At 37.2% G+C, this 12,120-nt stretch overlaps 1 protein-coding gene across 2 annotated transcripts in view; it reads right to left on the reverse strand.

The window, feature by feature from the left end:
* The window catches only part of UBR2 (ubiquitin protein ligase E3 component n-recognin 2), a 145,847-nt gene that overhangs the window by 58,155 nt on the left and 75,572 nt on the right, over positions 1-12,120 (reverse strand). For both annotated transcript variants that reach the window (XM_020976796.2, XM_020976797.2), the window contains exons 15-18: positions 9,021-9,204; positions 3,662-3,723; positions 3,363-3,473; positions 553-618 (exon numbers count right to left, since the gene is read on the reverse strand). In XM_020976796.2, the coding sequence (XP_020832455.1) occupies positions 553-618; positions 3,363-3,473; positions 3,662-3,723; positions 9,021-9,204 (423 nt within the window). The remainder of the gene's footprint in view (positions 1-552; positions 619-3,362; positions 3,474-3,661; positions 3,724-9,020; positions 9,205-12,120) is intronic.

Here is a 12,120-nt window from a genome sequence, read left to right on the forward strand (position 1 = left end):
CTGACTCTTCCAATTCCCTGGACATTTTCTGAAAGATGTGTAGTCCTGACCCTTTATAGCAGTTTCTTACCAGATGACATTTATATTGGTGGCTAACAAGTTTGAATACACTGACTTACATGGACAATTTAAAATTACTTTTTTTTAAAAATTGCATGGCAATTCCACACCGACAAATCACTAAAAGGAGCAGCTTCACAAAGGCAGAATAGCAAATTATGGATTTTTCAATTTTTTCTTGTGAGGAATATGCAATTGACATGTGACAACTTTTTGAATATTATTATTTCCAAAGTATGGTTTTCTTTAATCTCATCTCTCTAAGTTCTGAAGCAATCTATGTTTTTTATATAATTCCGACCAAATATTTTATTTCTCTTTGAAGCTCTCTTTTCTGGACATTTTCTCCTTTAAGAGTGTTATTACTTCTTATTTTCATGCTACTACTCTTATTCTCTTACCTAGGATTTAAAAAAAAATTTTTTTTCTGAGTGCTTTGATAATACCAATAAAAAAAAATCTGTGTTAAGCTGGATATCTTAGTCTTATTACCTGAAGCATTACTATATCCTTGTCAAACATCTCACGTCTGCATTTCACATTGTGGTAGTAATAAATCTGTAAAAAAAACCCAAAAAAACAAAACACACACACATCAACTTTCCTAAAGATTTTGTCTTTTATTTGTACAAAAACATTCTAACATACCATAAATGATAGCCTTTTTGATCAACCCATCATGTATTGCTGTAGAGCAATGAGAGTAATTCTATGCTCTGCAGATCAAGGCATGGTGCACGCTTTAGACCATTTGCAGGTCAACAATTGTGAGCTGGTCTCAAATGGGAGCAGAGTAGGCTGGAATGTATTTGAGAAACTATGTAGCACATTCAATTATTGCAAAGCAGTCCACTAAGAGAAAACACTACCTTCTAAACACTAATAACTTATGAGTATGTGATATAGCTGAAAGCCATGGAACATTACAATCTCTGAAGAATCAAAACTGTAGAAGACTCAAGCAGCGCAAAGAGACACATGGTAGGACTAACAAGGCTGTGGCACATTACAAATAATTACTCTGACACAAACAGCCATGTAAAAGATACTCAAATCCGTGATCTCTTCAATTTGGATATTCCCTCCAATGATACATCACAATCCATCCATGTTTGTCTAATGAATGCTACTGTCATCCATGTCTTCCTAGAATTCTTTCACAGGGTATCTACCCAACCTCCTGGTGACCTTCCTTGTTTTCTCCTGATATTGCAACGATAAGGATGGCATATTCTAGCTGTCCTTTTGTTGACCAGGATGAACTCAATTTCTCTTCTGATCATACATCTCTCTGATAATATCTTTTACTCTTCTTGTTCTCCAAAAGTCTTCACTGTTTATAGGTTTCAGCCTCCTTATATCTATCATGCACCTCTCTATCACTACTTTATGTAATTCATATTTTCAATTCTTTGTAGACTGTTGTATTCCAGGTCTGCCAACACTACACAAATAGAAGGCTCAGATGAAAAAGATGGTTCTTTGTTTCCAAGAGAAGCATTATAAAAGTTTTGCAGTTTACTGAAGGCAATCCAAGTCCCTTTCCTTCTCTTTTTTCAGTCTTGGGTCTAATTAACTGTCCATATGTACTATCTGCCCAATATATGCACACTATATACATTTATATATACATATACATACACACATGTATATATATACATACAAACACAAACACATATAGACTAATGTAAAACTTTAGGCTGTTCTGGTCTTTCCTGTGGAAAGTCAATCAACCTCTTTTGAACTGTTAGTGTTCTCTTCCAGAAGTTTCTGCTAAGTTCTGGGATTTGATGCAACCAACACAATGCCATTCACAAATGGGAGCACCTATAGGACTTCACCAGCCACAAAGAACCATGAAGAAATCATGAAGAAATTGCATTGCTAGACTTGGAAAAAGGAATCCCTGGGTGTGAATCCCGCTTCAGACATCAACTCACTGTATAACCCCGGGCAAATCACTTCACCTCTCTAGGCCTCAGTTTCTTCATATGTAAAATGAGGATATCAGAATCAATGGCCATTTTCAACTCGAAATCCAAAATCCTTTGAGTGAATCCCTTTTTAAGTTGGGCTTTATGTTGGATATTCATTGTGCACAACTGAAAAAGATATTATCCAGAAAATGTGTGCTCACTAAAGGAGGTGAGTTGTCACATGAGAGATGATAAATGGATAGCTTGATTCTTTAACTGATCCCTGAAGAGATTTAGAGAAAGGGTTTAGGTGTACTGAGAAGACTTTAGTGGACTTAAGGGAGGAAGAACATGGAGAAGCTTCATATAGGAGAAGGTATGGATGGGGTATGACCTGAAATGTTAGAGGAAATAGCCATGTCACTGTGCTAGGAGCTCAAAGGACCTTATACACCATTTAGAAGAAATCCTTTATTTTACAGATAAGGAAACCGAGGCTTAGAAAAGGTAAGTGACTCTTCTAAGCTCATACATGATAGTGAATATCAGAGGTGATCAGTTCTTTTGATTCCAAATCCATTACCCTTTCCTATACATCATGTTGCCTCTAGAGCCAATTCTACTGATGAAGTGATGAATACGATTAAATAGTATTTCTATGGTTGCCAGAAGAACAAGGCTTCTAGATCCATCCCTGTAATCATAACTCCCCCATTCTACTTCCAGCTTGTCTTCTAGCCAAAAATAAGGCCAATAGCTATGAAAAAAAGAAAACAAAACCCCAAACTGAATCTAAACTAGGGGGAGTTTGACAATAATTAAAACTTGAGTTTTAGTAATATAGCTTTTAGCTCAATTTGACAATTGCTTTTCTACTTTTGACACTTTTTCTTATACACCTACCAATGACAGAATATGAGAATTTTGGGTTCTATGATTAAATCTGTGGTTTTTCTTTTCTATTGAAGCTTCTAAATCAATGATTAAGTGCCATGAAAACTATGGTAGCTAATGATAATAGCTAGCATTTATATAGCACTTTTTAGGTCTCTAAAGTCCCTTACAAATATTCTATCATTTTATTTTCATAATAATACTGGGAGGTAAATGCTATAATTATTTCTATTTTACAGGAAATTGAATGAGGAATGAGGAATGAAGAAATTGTGGAAACTGAAGCACAGAGAAGCTATGTATCTTGCCCAGGGTCACACAACCAGTGTCTGATGCTGGTTTCAACTCAAGTCTTCTTGATTCCAGGTCTAGCATTCTATCCTCTATTCCCTCTATCCATTGTGCTCTAATCCGTATCCACTGCACTGCCCATGCCTTGATTAGAGGCTGGAAAATGGGGTAAAACCTTCCCCCAAAATTTGAGATACTAACCTGATTAACAAGAGAGAATCCATTTCTTCTCCACATTCCTGCATGGACTTGGGCACATAGCACAAGGCATCGAAGGGGGTGTTCTATCAACATGGGTGGACTAAGCTCACTCTGCAAGTAAAAAAGTCACATAAAATCTTAGCTAATGTACTATATTAACAGGAGCAGATGGGCAGGGAGACTTTGGACTAAGTACAATTTTTAAAAATTTACTTTTAAAGATAAAGGTAATTGGGACTCAAAAATAACATGAATGCTACAGAAATAGGAATTTGTTTTTAAATTTCAGTAACACTTACCAGAGGAAGTAGCTCTGGAAATCTATATGCCACCTCACTTTTGCTTAGCAATACATGCAAACCTGAATGGGAACACAAAACCCAAAAAAAGTTTTTCTGAAAGAAATATATAAACAACCATCCTTTTCTAATTCTTCCATCTAACTTTTTTACACCTTCCTATCTATAAGGTTACTAATTAAAAACTTAAATGAATTGTATAATAAAGCAAGTCTTTTGATTTAAGTGGTTTGAAATGATGATTGTATGGATGCAGTTCATTTCCATAATAATCCACATGGAGCAGCAGCACCTCAGGATTCTAGTTCTGGGGAAGCAGACTGAACTAGGAAGAAGAATAGTGGGTGTGTTGTAAGGGAATATGACTTCAAATCCTGCCCTTAGGCAAGCCACTTAACCTTTCTGGGCCTTAGTTTCCTCATCTGTAAAATAAGGATGTTAGGTGATCTTGATCTCAACTGACTCAATGATCTTTTAGGTCCCTTCTAGCTCTAAATCTTGAATCCATGATTAGTCTATCAAAGAACCTTTATGAAGCCCTACCCTGTTTCAGGCACTGTGCTGGGAACTGGGGATACAAAGACAAACATTAAGCAGTCCCTTTTTGTAAGTTTATATTTGATCCAGAGAGATAACCAACATACAAAGAAGTATATACAAAAGGGGCAGCTAGGTGGCGTAGTGCATAGAGCTCCAGCCTTGGAGTCAGGAGGACCTGAGTTCAAATCTGCCCTCTGACACTTGACACTTAACTAGCTGTGTGACTTAACAATTGACTTAGAAAGTCACTTAACCCTGAATGCCTCACCAAAAAGAAAAAAAAAAGAAGTATATACAGGAAAAAGAAAGCAAAATAAATATATTATACATTTAAGGAGGTTGGGCACTAGCAGCTGGAGAGCAGATATATTTATTTTTTTTAAAGGGGATATATTTATTTAAAACAGAATTGGGATGAGGGATGGGGCCTTCTCTGGTTTCCTTTAAGACTCAGTTCAAATCTGAACTTCTACAGGAAGCCTTTCTTGGTTGTTTCTCTGCTCCCCCTACTCCTCACTAGTCCCTTTCCTCTGAGATTATCTTCTGTTTCCTCTGTATACATTATCTCCCTCATTAGACTGTGGGTTTCTTGAGAGAAGGGACCATATTTTTTATGCCTTTCTTTGTATCCTCACTGCTTACCACAGTGCCTGGAACACAGAAATTCTTAATAGATACTTGCTGACTGACTAGTGGAAATGTACCAGTAGTACACTAGGAGGGGAAATATACACTCACAACACAGCAAAAGCAAATCAAGCATTTACAGTGAACCAAAATGACCATTATGTGCCAAGTTACCTTAACAGGTTTATGCCTATTTCAAGTGGGTCAAGTAACTGAAGCTTAGGGTAAAATTTAGCAAATCCTTATTAAGCACCACTGCATAATATGTTGTGTTAAGAACTAAGAGAGACAGAAAGACAAAGATACAATCTTCTCCCTTCAGAGAATTTATAATCAAAGTGATCAGACACACACAGATAAATAGAACAAAAAATGAGAATATGGTATAAGAGTACAAATTGCTATGAAAGCACTTTCAGGTGAGGAGATACACTGTCAGAGGATTGCTACAACAGGATCCCATTGACCCTGACCTCAGAATTAAATTTCTTTGACTCTAAAGTCTAGAATCATAATGCTCACAACCTCTGGCTACAAGGGGGCTTCCTTAGGTATTTTTACTCCATATCTACTCTGGTCACTCCATTTATGTTGTTTTTCTCTTCTTATTCACACCAAAGCCTATCACTTCTTTTAAGGATGGGCTCTCTCAAAGAATGTCTCCCAAAGAACCTTCTTCAATTCCACTCCCTGTAAAGGACTTCCTTACTCTATATCTTTCATCTCTTAAATGTGTTTTAAATATACTTGACTATGGCATGGTTTCTTTATATTCCAACTTGTTTTCTAGTTGTTTCATGTCTATATTCTTAGGAATCAGACCTGTGATTTCACTGATACAAGGAACTCCAAGGTGAGTAACTCCCTTTAACATAGCAGGTTGACCAAATTCCCATTCCAGCTGTCCATCCCCCAGGCCATTCTCAGGGATGTGACGACAATCTGGCTGCAACATCTGTCATCCCACAAATCTCCAGAGCCTGTAACTTTATGTCCTTAATGATGAATATACATTGAAGCCAGGGACCTGTTTATTCCCCCAGAGCCTTCAGCTGTTTGTACAGTCAATAGGTTTTCAATAATGCCTTCTAAGTGAATTTGGGGGCAGTGAGTAGCTAGCCTTAGAGTAAGAAAGGGACAGGATTCTAATACTTCCTTCCTGTGTAAAGAAATCATATTGCGCTTTCTAAAACAGCCTTCTACAATTTTCAAGTGTCTTGAGAGGTTTATAATAGGCATAATCATAGAATTTTAGAACTGAAAAGAGAATTTAGTCATCTGCTAGTTTTAAAATGTCCAACACTGTCATTTGATAAAAAAAAACAAGGAAGGTTAAGTAATTTGCTTAGGTCACAGAATTACATAATGACAAACGGGATTGGCACCAGAGTCTTAGGCCAATGTTCTTTTTAGTATTCTACTACTGCCAGGTTCTTGAATCAAAAGGTTTGCAAGGGTAATATTGATAATAATAGCTAATATTTATAGTAGTCCTTTAAGCTTTGCAATGTGTTTTACATATATTATTTCATTTGACCCTCACATCCCTGTCAGATAATGTATTGTTATTATCTTCATTTTATAGATAAGGAAACTGAAGCTGAGAAAGGACAAGTGACTTGCTCAGGGTCACACAGCTAGTAAGTGTCTGAAACAGAATCTGAACTCAGTTTTCCTGATAAGGTCTAACACTCTATCCACTATGCCACCTAATTTCCTCACAGTATAATAGCTCTTAAGAAACTATCATCTGCACAAATTCTATGATAAAATACCTTTTTATACTTATAGCTCTGTCAGATCTTTTTTTTGGTGTTCTCTATATATTACATATAGTGTTTCAAAAGCCTTAATGCAGTTTTAAGCTATTAAAGACCTCTGGGACACCTTTTATATTATTATTATTAGTAGTAGTAGCAGCAGTACTAGTAGTAATATTATTAGTAATAATAACATTTTTATAGTGCTTTAAGGTTTGTTAAGTGCTTTACAAATATCTTCTTTTATTCTCACAACAACCCTGAGAGGCAGGTACTATTATTATAGATAAGGAAACTGAGGCTGAGAGAGGTTAATTGACTTGTCTATGAACTCACAGCTAGTGTCTAAAACAGAATTGGAACTCAGTCCTCCTGATTCTAAGTCCAGCTTTCTATCCATCCACTGTACCACCTAGCTGTCTATGTGTATACACAATAAATGTATATGTATATGTGTGAATATACATATACATATGTAAATATCTATACACATAAAAGCTCTCTTTAATTATTTTGGGAAAAATACTTCCGAACTAGTGCTATGCTAACTTCTAGGGACAGAACAGAATGGGTACAGTTCCCTGGTGCAACAAAATGGGTATAAATCCCCAGTGTCTGTGTACACAGTATATGGCACATAGGCATACTAGCAAGATAACAAAATGATGCTCAAAACACATATATCCTGTATGTGAAAATTTTTTGTGTGGTATACTATAATGAATAACTTATTCACAAACTGAGTAGATTAGAGTCATACTATCACTTTAGTACATTTTTTGGGGGGGGAGGGCAGTGTTAGTGTTCAGAACTGGGGTTCCTTCAATGTTGGGAATTCCTTTCACTAATTAAGATTAGAAACTTATTTGCAATTTATGATCTTAAGACTGCATGAAGCACTCAGATGTTAAGTAACTTCTCACTGCCACACAGCTGTGATGTATCAGAGTAAGAACTTGAGCCTAGATCTTTTCGATTTCAAGGGAAGTCTTTTCATATCATAAAACAATGTAAAAATGTAAAGAATCCTTGTATAGATCTGGTACTCATCTCAGAATTGTATAATCAAATATGATTACAGAGATAGGGACTTTAAAGAGACCTTTACCTAACACTGCCTGAAACAATGGTGTATGTGTCCTAGAAGAGGGCAACATAGGCCAAATCAATACTGTAACAGTTCTGCCAAAATAGTTCTATGCCAGAGGGGACAGCTGCAGATTCCTGATCCTGGCAAGCAGAGAGCTCCCCTTAGGCCCTTATCACCTCCTGCCTAGACGATTGCAATAGCCTTCTCACAATGAGCTAGGTCTTCTTACTTCCATTCTTTCCCCACTCCAGTACATCTTCCAACATAGCTGTGAAAGTGATCTTCCTTAAGCTCAGATCTTGCCATATTACTCCCCTACTCAATAAGCTTCAGTGACTCCCTATAGTCTGCTTCTAGGATCAAATCTAAACTACTGTTTGGGGCTTTTTTTTTTTTTGGTTAGGCAGTTGGGGTTAAGTGACTTGCCCAGGGTCACACAGCTAGTAAGTGTCAAGTGTTTGGTCTGAGGTCGGATTTGAACTCAGGTCCTCCTGACTTCAGGGCTGGTGCTCTATCCACTGTGCCACCTAGCTGCCCCTCCTGTTTGGTTTTTAAAGTCCCTTTTCAAAACCTAGACCCAATCTATCACTCCAGTATTATTCAACCTTGTTCCCCTTCCACATCTATGATTCAGGCAAACTGGATTTCTGTTTTTTATATGAGGAATTCTGTTGTTCTTCTACATGAACCCATTTCTGATCCCCTCCTTTGCCGGTGCCATCTTCTCAATGACTGATTTTATTTTCATTACATTTCTTCTGTAAATACTCACACCTGAACCTACACATGTACCTATTGTCTGCTCCAATAAATTGTTAAGTTCTTTGAGAGCAGACATTGCTTAAGGCTTTGTACTTGTATCTCCAATGCAAAATCCTTGACACATTCACAGTAGGCATTTATAAATTCTTTTTGACTGATTACTTGGGACATATGAACTAACCTTTTAAAAATTAAAAGAATAATCTTCCCCTAAACACTTTTGTCAGCAGCAATAACGAATAAATGACAGGCCTTCCCTAGGCCTAACATTTAGTTAGATATTTATAAAAGCAGCAGTTGTGAAGCAAAGGTTTAGGTAATTTCTATTTATTAGCAACTGCTTTATGATACAGTCTCTGTATTAAATGTTCTTGAACTACAAAGAAAAAAAAACTACCTGGAGGGTGTAGCATAAGCAATTATTGTAATATGAAGACAAAAGACATCAATTAACAGTAATTTTTCTTAAAAAGATCTGAATATACAGATAAATTTAGGTTGCTCTACAGGTTACATTCTCTAGTAGATAGTACCATAAATTAAGAAAAAAGAAAACTGCAAGTGTTTTGAGATTATTTACCTGCAAGTAAGCGAGAGATTGGAAGGTGAATGCTAACTTTTTCTTGGGAGACACAATATCTAATGGTCTCAACTGCATGCCCGCAGAGGCTTAGTGTGATGGGCTGCTCCCCGTCGGTGAAGCCACTATGGCACTGCATCAGCACCGCCAGACATTTCTTGTATGCCTCAATCAGCACCTTTTCCTGGGAAGGAGGATTGGATGTGCACCATTCAATAAAGACCAGACTCCAGAGACAACCAACACCCATCTCCCAGGCTAAAACCAACAATTATTTTGTGATCATAAAATCAAAGATCTCATTTAGACACATTCTGAAAAGTTATTTGAGAAGAGGTGGAACGAAACAGGTACCAGAAAATCACAGAACATTAGCACAATAGTGCTCTACATTTCTACAGTCTCTTCCATCACCTTCTGTAAGTTTACCGCAAAATTACCAATAATTGTGGAAGATAGCAAGGTCAGCCCTAGCAAAAACAGTTGTGATTCTGGGCATTTAGAAGTATTCATCTGCCCAGACAGATGTCCCCATTACTGACCAGTTCCCAAACTTGTGGAACCCTGGTCAAATCACTTAACCTCTTAGTGCCCTAGGCAACTCTCTAACACTCTAAGTTCAGAGTAGCTGCCAATTTTTAATGGTAGAAGGAATTTCCTCACTATGAGTTCCATCTATCAATAAACAGGGGTCCAGGTTAAGGATAAAACAACCATTGTCTAATTATATATTAACTTAGAAAACTGATTGCTATTTAAGAGCAGAACAGTATCCTCTGACAGAATAGGGCATAAGACCTGGGGGTGGGGACAGCATAAAGACCCCCAAAAAGTCCAGAGGCACTGTTGGGAAGGCAAACCTTGGTTATTACAGAAGGGCCACCCCAGGAAGAAGATACCAAGGATATGTGGAATTCATACCAAAGAAAACTGCCTATTTCAATTTTATTTCCTGGCCCTGGAGAATCAATAACAACAAAATCAAATAACAAATCCTATTTGAGCACCTACCACATATCTAGTCTTGCACTAGGTACTTGTAAGAGATATGAGAAGTATCCTTTCATTGAACTTACAGACTAATCAGAGAAACAATTTAAGAGTAGAATATATAGTACTAAGTGGTCTGACTATAAATGCTTAAGATTGGGGTACGGAGAGGTCATTCAGAAGAAAGGTATATCAGAGAAGCCAGGGAAGACTTCATAGAGGAAGTGGGATTTGAGCTGAGTCTTGAAGGATGGGTAGGTTATCAATATGCAGAGGAGAAGACAAGGTATTCCAGGTTAAGGAGCAGCACAAGTAAAGTCATGGAGATAAGAATAAGTAAGGTGTGTATAGAACAATAAGAAAGGGCTGAAAGTAATAATGAAAGATGATTCATAATAATGAAAGTTGAATAGACAGGATCATAGATTTAGGGCTAGAAGAAACCTAAGGGATCATCTAAATCAAACACTTCATTTTAAAGATAAAGAACTAAGAGGTTAAAGGATGGGCCCAAAGACACAGAGGTTGTAAGTAGGAAAACCAAAATGTAAACCTGGGTTTTCTGATTCAAATTCAAATTTTTAATTTTTTAAAAATTATGAACTTGAAACACCAAAACCAAAACAAAGAACCTCATGTCCATATATACAGCAGAACACAAAAAGAGGACTGTATTTGCAGCTATAACTTCATTTCATACCATTTTTTTAAAAGCGTATAATTCCACATGTTACTTTCAAAACTGTTCTGCTTGCCTGTGTTTCCATCTGAACTTCTTTGTTCTTTTCTGTGCATTATTAAAAAATGTTTCAATGGCCCTATTTTTTTAGACATCATGATTGCTTAGGCCCAGTCTCCCACATCCCTCCTCCCCCAGTGAAAACTAGACTTTGTGGGAGACATAGAGTGGAGCCAGATTATGACAGGCTTCGAACTGATGTGGTACTTAACGTGGTAGTCACTGGAGAAGTTCTTAAGCAAGGAAATGACATGAATACTTTTAGTAAGAATGCTCTGTTATCAATCCACAGAACTTGCTGTACACAGAACTGTTATAGGAGAGAATAAGGGAATATGGGGAAGAGGAGATAGGCAAAGACACCAGCTGTTGCAGTTATCAAGGCATAAATTTACAAGAATCTAGACTAAGGCAGTAGCTTTGAGAAAGGAAAAGAAATAGAGATTCCAGTTACAAATATAGGCTTTGTGCACAGGCAATGGAATAGAGCTAAAGGTATGAATATGGAATCATCATCTAGAGCTGGTAGTATATTCACCTCAACAAATATTTGCAAATGAAGACACGAGGCTGGGTGATATCTACAAAGAAATAAGTAAATCAGAAGAAGAACTGATAAATAGAATCAGAATCAGAAGAGGGATTGATAAACAACAGTTAACTGTCTCTTGATCATTTAGGATAGTTAACTCATGTACAAACTGAATCCTTCCCCAGTGTTTAGATTGTTCACAACAGACTAGGTTTCAAACAATTTTTTTCTGTCTCAAGTTTCTTCTTGGCTTCTTACATTAACATAGACCTTTTTTTACACTGCATTAAATATATGTACATATGGATGGATTAGGTCTTTGGTTTGAAAGAACCCAAACGGCTCAAACTTGCATTTCGGTTACAAACAAACAAAAAATCCATAATCTAGAAAGCAAGGACCATGTCAACTGGTCTTACATACCACCATAGTACCTGCTATACAGTATACATAAAACAGCATAGTAGCTCAAGCACACCATGGGGAAGAGCCTATGGCCTGTATGCAATTTCTTTTTTTTTTTTTTTTGGTTAGGCAATGGGGTTAAGTGACTTGCCCAGGGTCACACAGCTAGTAAGTGTTATGTGTCTGAGGCCGGATTTGAACTCAGGTCCTCCTGAATCCAGGGCCGGTGCTCTATCCACTGCACCACCTAGCTGCCCCCGCCTATATGCAATTTCAAGTCTAAATTTCATAAAACTGGAGAGTTCTACAGGAGCCTGCAATTACAGCTGTCATATAATTCATGGCACACCTTTGGAATGTGGCTGGCCTATGGCATAGGATTTCTTTTGGTACATGTACAGGGCCTATGACTTCTGAGAGCCTGCTGTCCAGGA

Source organism: Phascolarctos cinereus, unplaced genomic scaffold (assembly GCF_003287225.1).
Source record: "Phascolarctos cinereus isolate Bilbo 61053 unplaced genomic scaffold, phaCin_HiC Scaffold_5;HRSCAF=322, whole genome shotgun sequence".
NCBI classification, from domain to species: domain Eukaryota; kingdom Metazoa; phylum Chordata; class Mammalia; order Diprotodontia; family Phascolarctidae; genus Phascolarctos; species Phascolarctos cinereus.